This window comes from Phocoena phocoena, chromosome 16 (genome assembly GCF_963924675.1).
Source record: "Phocoena phocoena chromosome 16, mPhoPho1.1, whole genome shotgun sequence".
NCBI classification, from domain to species: domain Eukaryota; kingdom Metazoa; phylum Chordata; class Mammalia; order Artiodactyla; family Phocoenidae; genus Phocoena; species Phocoena phocoena.
Genome location: NC_089234.1, coordinates 46734138 through 46754616, shown reverse-complemented (window position 1 = coordinate 46754616; position 20479 = coordinate 46734138). Strand labels below are relative to the sequence as shown.

General features: G+C 45.8%; 1 protein-coding gene across 1 annotated transcript in view; it reads left to right on the top strand.

Annotated features, from left to right (window-relative positions):
* The window catches only part of WDFY4 (WDFY family member 4), a 262852-nt gene that overhangs the window by 123475 nt on the left and 118898 nt on the right, over positions 1-20479 (top strand). The window contains 2 exon segments of the mRNA XM_065893727.1: positions 1341-1526; positions 2256-2392. Of these exon segments, the coding sequence (XP_065749799.1) occupies positions 1341-1526; positions 2256-2392 (323 nt within the window).

Genomic DNA, 20479 nt, shown 5'->3' with positions numbered 1-20479 from the left:
ATTGGAATGGTCTTTGTATACAAGAAATAGAATGGATGGGTGTGTGGATGGATGGATGGATAGATGAGGAGGGAGCACTGTGAGACTTGGTGAGGCTAAGAACTTGTGTACTAAAATACCAGAGAACCTCACTATAAGTTGATTTCACTTCTCAGCTGGTCTCTTGACTTTTCCTTTGGACCACTAGATGTGGAAACTGGTGTGCCATATCACTCAGTTCAAGCCATTACCTATCTATGTCTCAGCTTTCTTCTCTAGAAAATGGGAATGGCGTAAAGAAGCTCGTTACTTTATGAGATTTCTGGCTTAATGGAGTTTATTCTTGGATTCGATAATATCAAGTCAAGTTAAAAGGATGGCAGTTTGTGGGAAAAAAAAAAAAAAGGCAACCAGATCCATGTGTCTGAGAGATTTCTCCCTCTTGGTGCAGGAAGCCTCAGCAGACCTTCTTCCACCACTTTAGTTTGCCAACTGTGCCACTTAATCTTGTGATACCTTGTGATGCCAGGTGGTAGGCACAAGGATCCTTATTTTCTGGTCAGATAGGTGCCCAAAGCCAGTGCTCAAAAATCTTGTGTGTTTAGAGTTTACTGTCTTGCAGTGTTAATTACAACATGAGCATTTGCGTTTTGGGATTTAACTAGTAGAGTGGACTGAGCAATGTCCATTCCCCTAGGGTGAGAAAAACAAACTGTAGAGGCTGGTACCAAAGGGCAGACCCAGTGACCCAAGATCAGAGGGAAGTTCGGCACAATTCAGGGGATTATGTTTATGGGGTATAGCAGGTAGAACTGGCTTGGTAAATTCGTCTGTCTCTCTGCAAATCCAGGGCAGTGAGGTGGGTGGGTAGTTGGAAGCATGATTCAGTGCCAGGAGAGAGGACTGGCTTGGTTCCTGGGCCCCTGGGCACAGTCTTGGGTTCAGTGTCTGTTCCCCTGAGGGGCCAACATAAAAGTCAAGGTTGGAAGGAGCTGTTTTGGGGAGAACTGTTTTGTTACCTAGAGCTTACACAAGGTATCTCTCTGTTTGGTATCTAACAGAGTTGGGGGTGGGAGAAAGAGGCTCACTGAGCCCATCAATCATGCTTCCCAGCTCTGGACATGTGAAGCAGGCAGGACTTGGTGGTAGAGGTCGGGGAGAGGCCAGCTCACAAGGATGTTGGTGGCATTGTTATCAGTCCTGCATCTCTACGTACTGACTGCTGTCTGGCTGGAGCTTGCAAAGCTGGGGTGATGTTCAAGAATGATGCACATAAAAACAACCATGATATGCCATCTCCCGGCTGTCTCTGGGAGAAGCACTGAGGCTGTCCTGATTGTGTGATGTACTCTCTCCTTTAGTCCAGCACAACATCCAAAAGACTGTTCAGGCTCTCTGGCAGCAGCTCGTGGCACAGAGACGGCAGGAGCTGGAGGATAACTTCAAGATTGATCTTTCTGTGAAACCTGGAGAGAGTGAAGTGAAGATTGAGGAGGTCACCCCACTCTGGGAAGAGATGATGCTCAAGGCCTGGCAGCATTACCTAGGTCTCTGTCCACTTGGCTTCAGGGAATGGAACTTCTGAGTCTCATAGGACCAGGCTCCCCCAGGGTTTCACTCAGGGCCCAAAGCCTTTTACACCAGACCTTCTGTCTCATCCCTCTGGTGGGTGGGATTTGTATCGCTGAAGCCTCATGAATCTTTGCTCACAAAGAATGAATGCAGCTTTGCATCTTGGTGAAAGGAAGGCCAGAGGTGCCAACCAAGCAGCAGATTCTAGTCATCTCTCAGAGGGAAGGGCCACCATGTCAGAGCTCTAGCCTGGGCTCTGGAACTCAGGGTGCTAGGTCCTGCCCTGATATTCACCTACCAGGTTTGAAACCTTGCGCCAAGTCATGCAGTGACCTGGAACCTCAGGTTCTTCATGTTCCAAGTAAAACTCTTCATCCCAAAGATATTAACCTCCCTTGCATTCTACCCGTGACTCAACATTTTTACTCTGTTAGCCAATGCGGTTGTAGGAATAATGGTTAAGTTTCTTTTTAAGGAGGTCATTACTCTCAAGTTATGGCTCATATATTGTTTTAAGTCTTTCAGCATCACGAAGTTCACAGTAATTCAAACCTGTAGCCTGGGCTGTTTTCCTTACTGGAGGCAGACACACTGGGCTTGTGGCCCCCGGCTTGCCCTTTGAAAGCCAAGCCAGCTGTAGAAATAGTGTGTGTTTGTTTCCCTCTTAACTTCACCTCTGACGGTCTTTGCCTCTCTGTCGCCAGCATCTGAAAAGAAGTCACTGGCCAGTCGCTCAAGTGTCGGACACCACAGCAAAGTCCCTTCGTGGAGTGGAAGCTTGTCCTCAGCCATGAGGCTGATGCCCGGGCGGCAGACCAAGAACCCTGAGTGCAAAGCAGAGGTGAGCCCAGACCCCTTTTCCTTAGAGAACATCAGGCATTCGCTTCAAACCCCCATGTATCATGTCCTCTCTCTCTGTTGTCACTGGATGTGATCTAACTCCATGTTCTTCTGAGCATTTACGGGTAATGCATATGGCTTCCCAGTTGAGGCTACATCTGTGGGAGTCAGGTCTTAGGTTAGCTTTAACCAGAAGCGAATATGGGCTCCACTTGAGTGCCAAGAGCAGCCGTTCCTTTTGGCATTAAAACCCAAACCAATCCTTGTTCCCATTCTCTTTTTGAGTCAGGTGTACTCAGCTGTAACCCACAGCTCAGCAGGAGCTGGGTGTGTGGGCACAACAAAGGGGGACAGAAGTGTTGGTGCCATTGTTGGGAGACATGGTGGTGGATCCTCTTGGCCATGTGGGGTTGAGCTGTTAGGGTTTTCTAGTCCATGTCCCTATAGCTGCATATCAAACCATCCTAAAACTTGGTAACACTGACAATGATGTTTTTGTGATTGTGGATGCTGTGGTGAGGAATCTGGAGTACAGCAGGGGTTGGGGGTGTCTCTGTTCCCTGATGTCTGGGGCCTCGACTGGCATCACTGGAAAGCTCACTTACTCACACATCTGGGGGTTGCTGCTGGCTCTAGTCTGAGACCTTAGCTGGGGATGTTGGCTGGAACATCTACACATGGCTTTTCCATGTGTCTTGAGCTTCCTTACAACCTGGTGGCTGGGTTTTAAGGGATAAATTTCCATAGGGAGGGAGAAGGAGAGAGAGAAAAATGGAGAGAGAGAGAAGAGAGAGAGAGAGAGGTGGAGGCCACATTGCCTTGCATGACCCAGCTTTGGAAACCATGCAGCATCACCTCCGCTGCAGTCCTTTTTGGTCTAGAAAGGCACAGAGTTCTGCCCAGGTTCATGGGGAGGGCAATAGACTCTACATCCTGGTAGGGAAGTGACAAGGTTCTTCAAGAGCCCATAGTACTGGAAATATTGCTGAGCCTCTCCTTGGAAAATACAGTCCTTCGTATGTTCTAATGATAGGGTCACCGACTTACCTTCAGAGGCAGAAGGTGGTCATTCAATAGGCATGGCCTTAGGCCCAAGAGACCTTGGTTTGTGATTCACTTAACACCCCTGAGTCTTTATTTCCTGACTTGCACAATGAGACAAGTAACTGGGAAACTGTGGGAAGGGATTCCCCAGGGAGTGGGGTAGCCGGTTGACAGACACATGACACAATTCGAACTCTGCCCATGTAACTTTGGAGATTGAGGTTAACTCCAAATCCCATGTGCTCAGAATCTGGGCCCTGCTGTCACCATAGGTCTGTTGTCCACTGTGGTCAGTGTCTGATGGGGAGAAGGAAGGATACTGGGAGAAGAGAGGAGTGAAGGGCTGCCTGTAAGTGCCCAGACCGCCAGGAGAAGGGGGCTTTCTTCTTTCCAAGGTTCAGGAACAATAGGCTTTAGGACAAATGGAGAAAGAACCTGAAGATAGAATGAAAGACAGGAAATGAAACTGACCAGGCTGGCCGCCCCGCTGGTGTTCAGAGCTGAGAGCAGGCTGTGTCTTCAGTGCACTGGCTTGTGGAAGACACGACTCATTAAATTTGTCCACAGACTTACTGGCTGACTGAGTGAATAACTGAGATCTCGGGCCAGCGACATCACACAGCTATTATTAGTCCCATTTTACAGATGTGAAATAGAGTCTGAAAGAAAAAGTCAAGGTCTTTGAAGCCAGGAAGTGGCGGAGTGGAGACAGGATCTTCATTCATAGTCTCTGCACTTCTGAGCACACCCTCAGGCAACTCCAAAACCTCTGGAAGCCTCAATTCCTGAGTTTGCAGCTGGGAATGTACTCTGTTTACACTAGACTATGTGGAAGCCCTTGGAAAATGCAAGTGCTTTACAAAATTCCAATACAGCTCTCTCTGCCAAGGGCAAGACAAGACCATCTCACACTTGGTACAGTTGCACCTAGCACTGGAAGCAGGAGCATCCCCACTTGTGCCCAAGCACTTGCTCCTGACCAATGCCATTTGTGGCAGGAGGGGTCCAGCCCCTCTTCCCTGGGCTTCCCTGGAGCATCTACTCCTTGACCAAGTTAGCATTGTCCCCAGGAGGTCAGGTCAGTCTGGCTGGGCAGCTGTGGAAGGGACAGCTGAGACGCTGGGCATGGACATACATTTTATGGGAACCCCTGTGGCTATTGATGCTGTGTCTTGCCAGTGGCACCCCCCACCCCCCGCCAGGCCACTGTCACTGGTACAGTTCAGTGCCTCCGAGTCCTGGGGAGATTTGTCGAGAAACAGCCCATCTGAAAGAAGCTTGAGTAAACAGCAATGTTTGGGGCCATGTAGGTTTACAAATGGCTTATAACAGTTTGCTCTTGGCTCACATTGAGAGATCTGGAAGAAGGAATACTTGAAGTTGTCTGTCTTTGGTGAAGGCGAGCTGCTGAAGATGCTGTCTTCTACATCAGTTGAGGTCTCATCCATCCATCCATTTATTCATTCATTCAACAAATTTTATTAAGTGCTTATTCTGTACCCTGCTGTAAGTACTGAGGTTACAGAAGAGAGAAAAACTGACATATTTTCTGCTTTCATGGAGACTGCATTCTAGGAGGTGAAGATAGACAATAAAAAGATAAATACATTTGTAAATGTTGAGGTGCTAATTGCAATAAGGAAACGTGGAGCAGGATAAGTGGGAGAGGGTGATGAGAGAGGTTCTGGGCCACTTAGATGGAGGTGGCAGAAGCCCTCTCTGGCAGGGAGGTGTGAGAGCAGAGAAGGAAGGACAGGAGCCTCGTGGCTCTCCAGGAAAAAGTGATCAGGCAGGGAGGACCACCGGGCAAAGACACAGAGTCAGGAGTGCGCTGGGGGTTATAGGGCAGCACAGGCCAGTGTGGTTGGACTGCAGCGGGGAGAGGACAGCCTTGGGGGATGTCTCCCTCAGCTGTTAACATCAGGAAGGACTGTGCTTTTCCACAGCAGAACTTCTGACACCATTATGTTTTCCTCTTTCATTTGGGCACTTGGAAGCCAGAGAGAGAAGCGTGGCCCAAGTGGTGTAACCGCACATGCCCAGTGGGATAAATTTCTGCAAAACACGTGTACACACCCACACATAACTCTCCCTGGCCTCTTCCTTCCTCATTGAGCCCCATTTTACCTCCAGCCTGATTTATGTATCTTTTCTACAGCTTATACTGTCTTGTGGAATTTTAAAAGACAAATTATTTTTGAAACAAAGTGGACTATGCTTTAATTAAAAAAAAATTATCTGCGTCTTTACTGAGCAGCATCTCCTACCAGTAACTCAGTCTGGGCTGGGCATAGTGCCTGGTACATAGAAGGTTCTTAAAGAATGTGTAGGGAGCTGCACGGAGCCCCCTCCCCCCCTTTCTGTGGGATGAAACTCACTAGCCTTCAGAGCCCGCATCCATCACTCATCCACGCGAGATGCCTTTGTTGCTAACAGAAGGCACAACTTCTCAGGTACATATGTACACTGTGATGTCATAGGATAAGAGCATCAACTATTTGCCCTGGGGTCTGTTTAATTATTTTTAAAAATTAATTTTGATTATTACAGCTGATTACACCTCGGTGAGCAATGTAATTGATATTTTCTAATGTATCCCAAGGAACATTTTGTATAACACGCTTTTTGTTGTTGAAGGTTAAAGACTCTGTTATTGGTTTTTCCCTAAATATGCCCACATCATTAGTCCCTCCAGTGAGAAGGTCGCCATCTGGAAAAAGCAGCATGGAGGCATTATTCAGGCACAAGTGCATGAAATTGGTGTTTCTGCATCTTCTGTCTCTCTTCTGGAAAGAAGGGGCTTGTAATTAAAGGAGTTGGTTTTAGAGGAAACATTATTCATTTGGTGTTATTCCTTATCATGTCAGTGGCTGACAGCTCTGTAGCACTGATAAATTGTTCCTTGGAGTGAGACACACGATGTACGATTCCTCATGCCTTTTACCTATCTTCATTTTCAGTAGAAAATGTTTTCTTCTTGGCAGGTGAGCTGAACTTTGAGGCAAGGCTGATATATAGATGTTATTTCTTCCTTTTCTCCCCCTGACTCCCATCACAGTCCCTTCTGGGATCAAAGCGTGAAGTCATCGTCTCTACCAGGGTAAAGGCTGTGGCTGTCAGCCTGTGGGACAGAGGCTGGGGCCTTGGGCTCCCTTGAGGTTACCAAAGGACAACTCAGGGTGTCCAGGAAGCCACTTCATCATGCCCCCTTCAGCTTGGAGGGATCCAGAGCACACACTCTTGCCCGCCATCCCTCTTCACAGCAGGAGGAGCGGCTTTGCTCATCTGCTCAGCTTCAAACTTTCTTGTTTAAAAACAAGTTGAAAAAACATCAGCAACCAGTGTTTGTTTCCTAGTTTTAGCAGACACACCTTGGCAATGTATGATGTTAACGTTATGGGAAACCAGGTGAGGGCTGACAGGAGCAGGAGTTCTGTGTACTATCTTTATTATTTTTCTGTGGATCCAAAATTATTCCAGAACATAAAGTGTGTCATCCTCTGTTTTTTTTAAAACATCAGCAAACAGAAAATGGGCACATGGGACACAGGAGCTAGAGGTCCGGTGGGAAGGGGTTGTGAGGCCTGTGAGCAGGGGGATGGGCAAAGCGGCTGCAGGTGGCAGGATGGGCATGGAGGCAGGTGAGGGCGGCACTGGGGCCCATAGGTTGGGGGTTAAGCAGGGGAATGGCACATTTCTGTTTGTACAGGTTAGATTGGAGTTTAGGACTCTTGGGGGAGTGGACAAGCTGGGGGCTGTAGCATCATTCAGGTGGGAGATGATGGAGGCAAGGCAGTGGTTGGAGCAGTGGAAACCAAAGAATACACAAGAGAAATTGTTTAATCAAGGCTGGTGTGAACAAAAAAAAAAAGAGGGCCACCAAAGACAGAGGCCCTAGCTCCGGGGGCTCTTAAATCAGGCCACGAGAAGAGAGTGTGCCCAGGTGTAGGAGGTGTGGGAGGTGTGTGATTCAGATGGTTCTGTGGGGCTCTGCGGAGAATGGGGACCAGAGGGTGGATGCTGAGAGTACAGGGCCACCTCTACCCTGTAAGGAGGTGGGACCCCCTCTGGGGTGGGGGGCACACAGCCACCTGACCCAGGTCTTGTTCTGCAAAGTATGAGCTAGGTTTCACCCCACCTTCCTTCTGTGTGGACAGCTGTTCATGCAGGGGCCATGTGTGCCTCACCTGAGCAAACTTAGAGGGTTTAGAGAGGAGCAAGAGCCGGTGGAGCAGGGCCAGGTTCTGTGTCTGCCGCGTTTCCATGGCCTTTGGAGATAACTGAGCAGGTTTCCAGTTGCTGTCTTCAAAGCCATATATTAGAATGTTGACATGGCCCACGTAGGGAAGCCAGGGCCAGGTGAGAATTAACAGAAGGGGATGAGAAGGCACCCAAAGCCAGAGGGTCGCACACTGCAGTTGCTAAAATACCAAAGACAGGTTTCTGCAAGAATTTTATGTCTGCCCTGGCAAGAATACGAAAGCACTAAACGTTTACTCCAAGGCCCCATGAGGTCCTCTAAGGGCTGCCCTGTGGGCGAGGCCTCCACCCACCCAGACGCACAAGAGCCTCCTGCAAAACCAGCAGTGCCCAGGCCCACTATCACTCACCCGCAGCCACGGAGCAGCACTGCCCCTGGTGGAGGATGAGATGCTGGCTGAGACCAGCCATGGGGTGACAGCTATACTAAAAGCAGCCTTGGCTCAGGTCCCTGGTGAGGAAAATGACATTTTTGACCATCTACTCTGAGAACTTCACCCATTATCCCTTTGAAAAATCATTGTGGAAATTTTCAAACAGACATAGAAGTAGGGAAAATAAAAAATGAATCCCCATGTATCTATCCATCACTTCCACAAATTTCAGTTCTTGGCCAATCTTGTCTCTTCTCGATCCCTACCTGCTTTCTCCCTGTGCACAGAATAATTATGAAGCAGTATCCCAGACATCGTATCATTACATGTGTAAATGTTCCTGTATTCTTATTTTCTCTTTAAGGAAGTCATGGAACCCAAATAAAAATTGCAGGGGAAGCAAGCATGCAGCATTGCAAGGCTTGAGCAGTCACTGTGGGAGTGATCAAGCTGCTCTTGGTCTTGCTTTCTGGCGTGTTTGCATTGGTCTCCTGCTGCTGAGAGATTTCGGTCTTGCTGAGGCTGAAGGTGCAGTGAGTCCCCGAGAATCCCACTCCCCTGTTTCAGGAAGGAGGTTGAGGTCTGATGGGACACAATGCTTTCCAGTTCAGTGTTTTGGCACCTCTGTGTCCAGGGGTGAACAACCCTTGAGGTGGAAGCCTCAGATTTCACTCACCTGGGCAAAAGGCTCATGAGTCAGGAGCACCCCAGGGCTAAGAAGAGTTTTTTGAAAAATAGAAAAGAATGGGCTTTGAAATGAAGGGGAAGTAAGTGGTGGAGTTGAGGGGACCAGCCAAGGAAGTCAAAAAGCAACTATGAAAACGGAAGTTAGAATTCCCAGAGATGTTCTACTGTAAAAGAGTTATAATCAAAAATCTTTAAGGAGGTGTAGGAAATTTTAAAATTCTGAAATTTAGAAGGTCATCACAGGGACTATTTTTACTTAAACTTGTTGTAAATTCAACATGATGTTGGGCAAGGAAAAAAAAAGACTTTCCCAGGAGATGAATGTGCCTTTAAGAGAGATGTTGGGAAGCAGGTAGCCTAAATTTGGGGGAAAATGAAGATGCATGAGAACTTCTAAAATTGAAGGGGTGAGAGGACCCAGAGATTGGTGAGGTCTTGATAATACGTCCTCGCTGTAGGGCGGGAGGACAGAAAGACAGCTTGTGTCAACAAATCAAGGGAGAAGCGGGGCTGGAGGGACAAACCATTGGAAACCATGGAGAAGAGAAGAGTGATTCAGAAAACCTGCAAACACGGACTTTGTGAGAAATCGCAGTGCTGAATTGTTGGAAAACCCAGTAGTGCTCTGTGGGGCTAAACGTCTTGTGAGCCAGTAATTAAATGAGACTCTCTGTTAGAGGAGTAAAACCACTCAGAAACGAATGAAAGTATCATTTTTAAAAAAGACTTTGTAAAGTATAAACCCCTCTACTGATGTGAGCATTGTTACTGAGATCTTCTACTAAATGGAATCTTGGTTTTCTTAATTGTGGTGGGCGGGCGAGACTGCCAATGACACGTTCTCTTGATGCTTTTCCCGAGATTACTGACCCTAAAAATAATGCCACTGTCCCCAGCCTGGCCTTAGAGCTCTTCATGGTGTGTCTAAACTAGGATTACTTCCAGAAGGGACTTCCATTACGCTCTGGTTGTGGTGGTATTCGAATGCAAGAAAGAGAAAAATGGTGAAGTCCAGTATCTTATTTCTTAAACCTCTGAAGTTTCCTTCTTCACTTCAGCTGAAAGTAAAGTGTGTATGTTATGTGTTGTAGCCCTTTGGTCATGCAGGCAGCTGTGTTCCAACACCATATTCAGAATGGAGCTTCCCAGGGCAGCAAAGCATCCTGGTGGTGGAGGTGAGAACACAGCACTGTAGGGTCGTAGAAATGCAGCCGAGGCCAGGGCAACGGTTGTGTGTGTGTGTGTGTGTGTGTGTGTGTGTGTGTGTGTGTGAATTAGCCCCTTAGGTTTTCTTCCAGTGTTCTGGGCACTCAACCAGGAGACTCCCTCTCATTATCTCTCTTCTTTACGCACACACCCACACATCCCATTCTTAAAACAATTTATATTAGAGCCCAAAGGAAGGACATGGTTTGAACCAGAAACTCCATACCACAACTGACTATAGGCTGGAGACCCCTACAGCAGGGGATTTGAAACAGCAGCCCCGTCACCAACACAGTATTAGTATCCAAAATGAGGGGGAAGGACAGTATCGGGCTGATGGAAACAGTGGCTTTTCTTTTTCCATTTTAAGAGTCTTAAACGTTACTAGGCTATCACAAGTCCTTGTTACAGGAGTTTGAAAAATAGAAGTAAATGAACAAAGCAAACACTGATACCTTTAATGATGTTTCTTTACCAAGTGCATCATTAGTGAGACAGCTTTATCTTCATAATAGAAGGATAATTAACATCACTAATTGTCTAATTAAGTTCATTAAGCATCCACCAACAGCGCACCGTGAAGCTGACATTATGTTCTACTGTCAACAAATGCTTTTGATTTCTTAGGAAGTAATTAAAATGTAAATTAGCATGCGATTATATGCACAGGGGAAGTTTTGAATCAAATATTCATTTCAAAACTGCTTAGAGCAAGATAGTTTTTTTTTCTTCAGTAAAGCAGACATTTTGCTATTAATGGTATATATTAAAGTTGTCATTTGTTGTTCAGCGTTTGAATCATTGCGAGGTTATGGTGCTGTATGACAGAGCTTTTAGTTGATACATTTGCCATCGTGCTTTGTGCTTTTGTGGTTATTTGATCATTTTATTTAGCATGTGTGTTTGTGTCCTTTGTGTTTAACAATATCACAACCAATTTTTTTTTCTGAAAACTCTCTGTAACTTAAATTCTCTAGCTGAGCTTGCCCTTTAAAGGCATTTGAGGTCAAACCTTTCAGTGTATTCGTTCCATCAGGTTAGGCTCAGGGAATATCATCAGTGACTCGCTCAGAGCAGGTGTCCCTACACACACAGGAAAGATGGAAGCTGCCCAGATCAGACTTGTGGTCCAGCCGTCCTTGGTTGCAAGTTCACATGTTTCTGCTTTCTTAGGGCAGCCCCCTGGTTTCTGATGAATGATTGTAACTGGAATGGGCGTGTTGTAGTTCTAGATACGGTATCTTCATCGGGTTAGAACCCTTCCTGAAACATCACAGTCTCTAGACATTTTCTGGAAAAGAGGCTCCCAAGACAAGCCACCACGCCCAAAGCCCCAAAGCTTTCCTTCTTCAAACAATCCTAATGCAACCCTGGAATGCCCATCCTTTACTAAAGCTTACAGTTTACTGCAGGATCTCAATGCTTGTGATGCCACCTCTGCCATCTTCTCCCTTGAAGACGCTGGGCCATTTGAGCATCTAGCTGATGTCACCTGTTCAGTGAGGAGGAAAAAGTTCTGCTCGTGATATTGAACCACTTCTTGGATGATATTTTTCAGGGATGGATTTAGCTGGTGCCGGATCCAGGCACCTAAGTTATGTGGGGACAAGATTTCAGATAAATGCAGAGAGAGATACAGTGGCCTAAGGGAGCCTGTCTCTTGCCCTCTTGAGAGGATCAGTGTCAGGGCTTGGGCATGAGTAGAGTCTGCAGAACCACTAGCTACTCATCACTGTGGGTGCAGACATCCCTGTAGTCCAAGCAGAGGAGAGGCTTGTGTCCTGGGGTGGGTGGGGGCAGACATCATTGCACAGTGACTGGTGGTGGATTGAGGCCAGCTGGACCTTGGTGAGCAGTGGCACCACTCCGAAAAACTCACCTGCACGGGACCAGGGCTCTGCATAGAGAAGCTCAGTTTAAGGTGGACCCTGACTTTTGTCCAAGCTCTGCTGGCAAGCTGTGAGCTCTGGTGTGGTCTGCATTGATCTGGGAGAAGGGCACCATCTGTCCAGAGGGGACTCCTTTTTTCAATTCATGCAAAGGACAGTGGCTAGGCTAGCAGAGACCCTGACCTGACCAGGGGATCCTTCTGCTAAAATTGCATAACAGTGACCCTCTCGTAATGTGCAGCAAGTACCTACCTCAACTAGCACATAGAATTTCTCTACCAGAATTTTCGTCTCAACTGTTGACTCCTTTTTTAAAAAACATTTTATTGGAGTATAGTTGATTTCCAGTGTTGTGTTAGTTTCAGGTGTGCAGCGAGGTGACTCAGTTATACATATGCATACATCCACTCTTTTTTAGATCCTATTCTCATATAGATCGTTATAGAGTATTGAGTAGAGTTCCCAGTTCTCTACAGTAGGTCCTGTTGATTATTTATCTTATGTATAGTAGTGTGTATATGTCAATCCCAATCTCACAGTTTATCCCTCCCCCCCTTTCCCCCTTGGTAACTATAAGTTTGTTTTCTACATCTGTGACTCTATTTCTGTTTTGTAAATAGGTTCATTTGTACCATTTTTTTTAGATTCCACATATAAGCGATATCATATGATATTTGTCTTTCTCTGTCTGACTTCCTTCACTCAGTATGACAATCTCTATATGTTGCTGCAAATGGCATTACTCCATTCTTTTTTATGGTTAAGTAATATTCCATTTTATATATGTCAACTGTTTACTCTTAAAACTTAACATGGTCTACACTATCATGACTTATTAAGGATGCAAAGTCCACACAATAAACACATATTTAATACTGACAGTAACTCAGTTCATTCCATGGCTGGCTCATGGCCCTGCCTCCTGCTGGTCGCCATAACTGACACTAAGGGATGGCTCCATCACAGTGCTCCACAAAAGCACAGGTGCCGCTCGGCCACCTTGGAGCAGCCCAAAGCCACCTCTCTGAGTGAACTTTTGGTCATTCAGCCTCACAAGAAGTAGGGTTAAAGTTGTTTTGTTTTTGGAAGCAAGATGATAGCTTGAAACCTCTCCAAGAGAGCAGGCACTGGGGTTGTGGAAGTTCCACAAGTCAGTGGAATATTCTCAGCGTAAGGTCACGACCACTGCCCATTGAAAGGCACATCACATCTAAATCATCTTTTGAAAAGTTGTTAGGACTGAATGTTCAGTTTCTTCTCCAAAGACAGAAACATCCAGTCTGAAAAGGTTAGAAAAGTTTAACTAGATCTTCTCACCTCCTTCTGCTAGTTATTTACTGATTTTCTTTCCTTTCTCTTCTATAGTATTTTATTTTATTGCAAAATCAGGCTGTGTTTATATACCATATATGATGGCTGTCACTGAGGAATATTTCAAAGTAACTCCAGGTCCAAGTCTTCAGCTCAACCCACAGTGTTTTAAGGTACATAAATACTTCATCATATGCAATTCAACAACATATGAATTCATTGAAGATATAGCAGTCCTAAGAGTATAGAGATGAGTAGCACATGACCTTATATTTAAAGAATCCTTGTAGTCTGGTTATTTATCTCCCTAGCTAGATTATATTGTATCTAAGAAGAATTAACAGTAGCTGGGTTTCTGAAAAAAAAAAAAAGTATATAGGTCAATATTTTGTAAATTAAAACTGATTTGAAATTAATTTAGGAACTTGGCAACTTAAAGAAATCCTGGGTTGAATCCTTTTGAAAACTGAATACAGTCCTTTACTTTGAAGGCCTGTTATGTCCAGGTATCTATTTTGAGGTTCAGGTTTTTATAGATTAGATTTCCTAATGTGAGGTATAACCGCATTCCAAAAACTAATGTTGTGGTTGGGTACGGTATCATCGTTCCAGGAAAGGCTTTCAGTTTTTAAAAATTGTGACTTATGGCTAGGGAAAACACATTTTTTGATTGTTTATTTCTCTAAATTTGAATATTTAAAACTTAAACGTATCCATCGATGGAAAAACGCTTTAGAGTTCACAAGACAGAAATGTCCCAAGCTATATAAATGATAAAATGGCACATGGTCCTAGAGTGGAGAATCAGTCTGGGGCCCTCCCAAGGCACTGCTGCCATTCACAGCCCCTAGGTCCTCACTCCCAGATCCTCCGTGAGGCGCCTGCCGCGTAAGTTACAGTCGTGTTCTCGCCCTGGGACCCATCTATTATGAGAAACCATTTTGGTTAATTAAAAAAGTCTTTCAAAGTCTCAGAACAGGAAGTTCTGAAATTTTCTTCTCTCCACTGTTGTCAGTGGGGGTTGGTGCAAACTTGGCTCTACGCCTGGCACAGAAGGGAGGAGGGCCTGAACCTGGAGGAAAGAGTGAAGACAGCCAAAGAGAGTGTGGCAGTCCAGGCCTGGGGGCCTGGGAGGCCGCTCATGGGTCCTTGGGTGCTAGTGTATCTACTAGTACAATTAGGAGTGATAGAAGGAGTAGCTGAGCCTTGAGTGTCCGATCAATTCTTTTTTTTTTTTTTAAACATCTTTACTGGAGTTTAATTGCTTTACAATGGTGTGTTAGTTTCTGCTTTATAACAAAGTGAATCAGTTATACATATACATATGTCCTCATATCTCTTCCCTCTTGCATCTCCCTCCCTCCCACCCCTCTAGGTGGTCGTAAAGCACCAAGCTGATCTCCCTGTGCTATGCGGCTGCTTCCCACTAGCTATCTATTTTACGTTGGTAGTGTGTATATGTCCATGCCACTCTCTCACTTTGTCCCAACTTACCCTTCCTCCTCCCCGTATCCTCAAGTCCATTCTCTAGTAGGTCTGCATCTTTATTCCCGTCTTGCCCCTAGGTTCTTCTGACCATTTTTTTTTTTTTTTTAGATTCCATATATATGTGTTAGTATATGGTATTTGTTTTTCTCTTTCTGACTTACTTCACTCTGTATGACAGTCTCTAGGTCCATCCACCTCACTACAGATAACTCAGTTTCTTGTAAATGGTTCCTGACTCATGGACTTCTACGTCTGGGATCTGCTGTATGGGTTGGGGAACAGATGAGGCATCTGCTCTCAGTTTAGGGAAATAGACTGTAAGCAAAAGGGAATAGATGAGAAAATATTAGCTACTGTGACGTAATCTGAAGGCAACAGATGATACGCTGGAGACTGACTTGTGATTGCCATAGGTTGGAAGTGACAATAAAGCTGAGAGGGAAGAGTAGCCATTGGGCACCTGGGGAATGAAAACGCCCGAAAAGGACTCGGCTAGGGCCAGGGATCAATGGTGGGAGGGAGTTCGTATATTTGAGAACAGAGGGATATCCTTATAATTGGAACACAGAGATCAAACACGGGGTGGTCCAGGAGGAGAGCAGCAGGGGTCAGTTGTCAAGAGCCATTCCAGTTCTCTAGGGCAGGGGTCCCCAACCCCCAGGCCTGCGGGCTGCACGGCAGGAGGTGAGTGGTGGGCGGCTGCCCATCGTTCGCATTACGGCCTGAACCATCCCCCACCACCCCGGTCCGTGGAAAAACTGTCTTCCACAAAACCGGTCCCTGGTGCCAAAAAGGTTGGGGACCACTGCCTAGGGCATCAGAAAATACATCTATGTCTGTGACTCCATCTGCATACGTATCTCGACCCCCACCCCGCTCTCATCTACTAAACACCCAGTCCTGCTCTGGACATTCCGTGCACACTCATTGACTTCCTACCACATCCCAGGCCCTTGGCTTAAGGCCAGGGGATACTGACAGAAAAAGGCACAAGTCCCTGACCTGCGACCCCCACCTTCTAGGTAGGTGAAATAATTAAAATGTTAACAAGCTGAGCTTGAGCTGAGACTTGGAGGAGGAGGAGGAGGAGGAGAAGGAGCAGGAAGGATGTGAAGGAAGATTGGTGGTGAGGGAGGGGCCCCTCCAGGTGTAAAGGGACAGCCTTGTGGGTCAGCTGCTGCCTTGGTATTACTGGAGTATTATATCCAGTTTATGTTAATCCCATGTATTTATTTATAGTCTGACTCAATCCCCAGAGGATTTATGATATCCAGATGAGATGCATGCAATAAAATAAAGAAATGAGATCAAGAAAAATAAAATTAAAAGAAGAAAGTCAATTCCTGGGGAAATAAGATCATAAATATGCAGTCCATAAAGATTTACAGTCAAACATCTACACCACGCGTGAGCTTCTTGGCTGCCATTGTGGAGTGGTAGGTAAGAGAGTTCATATATTTATTCCTCACCCATCAATTATGCTTCTGCCAGGGAGCAGAAGTGCTTGAGAGCAGGGACATAGGGAGAACAAAGCAGATGGTCCCTCCCAGCAGCTTACTCTGCCTCATCACCCCTTCAAGCCACCCCCATTGTGAGTTTTTAAAGATCAGATCTGATCATGTCATGTCCCTGATTAAAAACCATTATTTGTTCCTACACTGTCCAGAAGAGGACTCAGACCCACGACCACAGTGCAGGGAGCCTGACTCTCACTGTTTTTCTTAGTTTCTCTCCTGTGACAATCTTGCACAGTGTTTGCTCCAAATGGGCCCACTTCCATATTTTATCGCAATGTACCCTGTCTTCTCCCATCTCTACCCTTGGGCAAATGTGGTCCCATCTGCTTGGAAGAGCCTCCCCCTCCCATCAGACCAACTGCTTCTCCTGTACTTTAAAAACACTGTCCCTTCTGAAAGCCCTTTCCTGCCTGGCCATGGCCCCTGTGGCTACAGTTAACTTTTTAATTTACAGTGGCCATATCTATGCAGGACAAGCCTAAGGGAGAGGGAAGGGCTGGTGTTGATTATGTTACCTGTGAGTCACATTCAGCCCAACAGTGGGCACCTACTGACAAGTCCCAGTGTGACTCCCAAGGGAGCCGAGGTGAGCAGGTGTGTGCAGCATCCCGGAGCACAGGGATGTGGTCACGGTTGCCCTCCGGAAGATCCCAGTGTGGGCCCAGATAGCACCCAGTGACTCAAGCCAAGGGTTCTGCTCCAGTCGTGGACAGCGACGTGCTGCTCCTGGCCAAAGTGGCCTTGTCTCTCTCCTTACAGCCTCAGGAAGGAACCCTCCCCATAAGCTCCAGCCCCCATTTGTTACCTCTACTTGAAATGCCAGTTTCAGTGTCCAGGCTTTCTCAGTGCTAGACATCATTTGGAGTCAAGGAGGCTGAGTTAGTTTGCCAGCGTTGCCTTAGCAAAATACCGCAGACTAGGGGCTTCACCAACAGATATTTATTTTCTCACAGTTCTGGAGGCTGGCAATCTTAGATCAAGGTGTCTGCAGGTTTGGCTTCTCCGTGGCTTGTCAGTGGCCATCTTCTCCACGAGAGCATCCCTAGGATCTTTTCCTCTTCCCATGAGAACACTGACTAGATTCGATTAGTGCACACTCTAACAGGCTTGTTTAGTTTAATTACCTTTTTAAAGGCCCTATCTCTAAAATACAGTCATACTCTGAGGTACTAGGAGTTGGGGCTTCAACATATGAATTTGCGGGGAACACGAGTCAGTCGGTAACAGCAACCTCAAGTCTCAAAATGTGTTCAGGGGAAAATGTTGCCATGCATTGCAGTCCTCCAACGTAGATCCTCACATTCATCTCTCATCCAGACCCCTTCTCATAAGTAATTCCTAAACTTCTGCTCCTGCCCGAGGAGGTCTGTGTCTCCATGAGCCTCACCTCTAAGGAAGACGATAACGGAAACTTGAGGAGATGTGGCTGAGTTCAGGAAAGGTCAGTGTGGTGATGCTTCCCATCTGTCTGAGTCTCACAGAGGCTCTGATGCCCAAGAAGGAGAAAAAGAGGAGGGAAGCTGGCTTCTTTGAGGAGGTCTGGTACCTGCAGTTCCAAAGCTTTTGTCCTTTGCTACACGGGAGTGTCTTTTTTAAAAAGTAGTCAGTCTCATGACAATTGAATTTAATAAAAACAGCACAGTTCAAAAAAGACAAATTAGAAACCACTGTTCATCTTAGAAATTAATATGTGAGTGAATTTAACAAGAGATGAATTGCACTGTGGTGATCTGGTCCCTCTTCACCCACTCCAAGCACCAGTTGTTTGTCATTATTGCTGGAAATATGATTATTACTCTGGTATTGCTTGACATTTATTAAGAATCCAGGGGCTATATCTCCACAGTAGAGAAAAGTGCAATTATCTGGGCACTTGGAGAAAAGAGCATTTCCTGGCCTGAGTCGTCCAAATAGATATGTTCCAAAGACACCTTGACTATGGCTTGATGCAGACCCAGGCCGTTCTGTCCCTTAGTTCCTGTTTACCTTCATAACGAACTGCTAACCTTTTACGGGTGCACGTGTAGGTATTATACAAGATTTACCAACAAACAGGGAAAGCATTTCATTGTTTTCTCATTAACTGCTTCTATCCTTTAACTAAAGCCAGGTCTCCAGTAAGAACTTATATTTGAAGGCAGATATATCAACCTTATGTAGAGAAGGCATAATAGAAAAATCGCATATGTGATCTGTTTATTGAATGTTTCACAACCAGGAAAACATTGAATTTCAGACGGGTTTAAACGTGGCAGTGGAAGTGAAGGCCAGAACTGCCCAGCTCCTGACCTTTGTTCTTTGCAGACCCAGAAATCTTATCACCTGGCCCTATATCTGACCATCAGCAGTGTTTTACTCTGGGCAGGAAGTGACCAGCTGCAGAGAATTTAGCTCAGAGGAGTGCCAAAATCTATGAGCTTCATTTCAGTCTCTCAAACTTTCGTCTATTGTTGTCTCCATTTGCCAGACCCTTGAGAACAGGGATGGACATTGTCCTTGAGGAGCTTATTCTAGGGGGGGCTTCAGGCGGGGAACCCAGCCGCTGTAATGTGGAGCACTGCCTCTGCAGGCTTTGTGCTCTGCCCTAGGGCCCTGAGGAGGCGTGCTGGGAAAGAGAAGAGTATTTTTGATAATTACCAGGTACATGATCATGACAAAGGGCTCGCACAGACATGGTTTCCTCAATTGCTCACTGCCAGCCAACTGCATGACACTGTTAATCCAATCCCTCATCCTCTCAGCCTGCACTGGTGGAGGAGAGGTGAGCAGTGTATTTATTTTATAATTTGGGCTATAATCCATTAAGCCTGTTATTTATCTTGTTGCTCAAATTGTTTGAGCTTTTTGCTCATAGTATTTAATTGATCTCACACTTGCTTTCACTTAGCTCTGTTGATCTTTTTTCACAGATCACAAATATGAATCCAAATGAATTTTATGTATTTTAATGCAATTTCACTATAACCCTTCCTGACATTTTTGGTGTGTGTATTATTCAGGAAAAGTTATGTTACAGTAACAAACACCCCCAAAACTAATTGCCCTAAAATAGCAAAGGTTTATTTCTCACCTGTGCTACACGTGCATTGTGAGTTGGTTGGGAGTCTTCTGTGCCTTAACCTCGCCCAGTGATACCAGCTCATGGAGTAGCCGTTGTCTAGAACTTTGAGCACTGCCATGGCAATTAAAAAAGAGCTTAGCAAACAGAGCATGAGCCCTTAAAGTTTCGGCACACCTCTCCCTGGCCTCACCTATGGCTCAAAGGTGGCAGGAAGGGTGAATCATGCCATGTAGCTACAGGAGGAGAGAACTGGAAATATTTGGCAAACAGCACTAACGACCAAAGCCCTATATTTTTTTTTCAGTTTTTCTTTTCCATGCAAAATCGATGCACATTTAATTGTTGTTATTGGTAGCATATTGTTTTCTAACCTCCTTTAAAAAAAATCTCAGTACATCAAAAACCTGGTTCCATATCATCAAAACTTTTTTGACACCAGGACTGCCGTGAACAGTTGTGTAGGTTATGCACGAGGGCATCTGGCCAGCGTGGCAAAAAGAAGCTGAAATCCAGCCTTTGTCCCACTATTCAAGTTATCCGAGCAGGTCCAGGATGGCATCTGCCCAAAGGGGACACAAAGGTGCTATATGGGCTAGTGGTGGCCCTTTGTGAGCATAATTTGTGGTGGCTGCATAATGCTCTACAGTAAGGATGAACCATCCCTCCACGTGTTGATACTTACATTGTTTCATTTTATGCTGCTATAAATAAGATGGTGGAAAATACTGTCCAGTGAATATTTGTGCATATATCTTATGATTTCCTTAGTGTAAGTGACTAGCAGTGAAAATTGTGAGACAAAGGATTAAAATGACATGCATATGTGTCAGCACATGGTAGATACAGTGGCATTTCTTACTACTGAGATTAGTTCCAGACCCGACACATGCCGTGCTTGGCTGGAGAGTCCAGGACCTACAACTGTAATGTTGGTACTAAGTTTCCAAGCAGGATCTGAGAGGCTGTGTTTAGATATTGGTCTTTCTCCTTTCTGGCTAGGCCATACAATTGTAATTATAGGACTAATGATGCTTTAAACAAACAATGTAATGACTGTCATCAGTGACAGCAGGCACTTCCTGTGGGAGAGCTTGGGCAGGAGGGTCACCAGCAGCTGGCCAGCCCCAGGCGTGCCCCTGGCAAAGCTGGGCACCATCAAGCTGAGGTCAGCTCACTTAAAGGTGACACCCTCCAGGTAGGCTGTGCCTTGTTCCCCATTCCAAGATCTGATCTGTGTTCTGTAGCCAAATC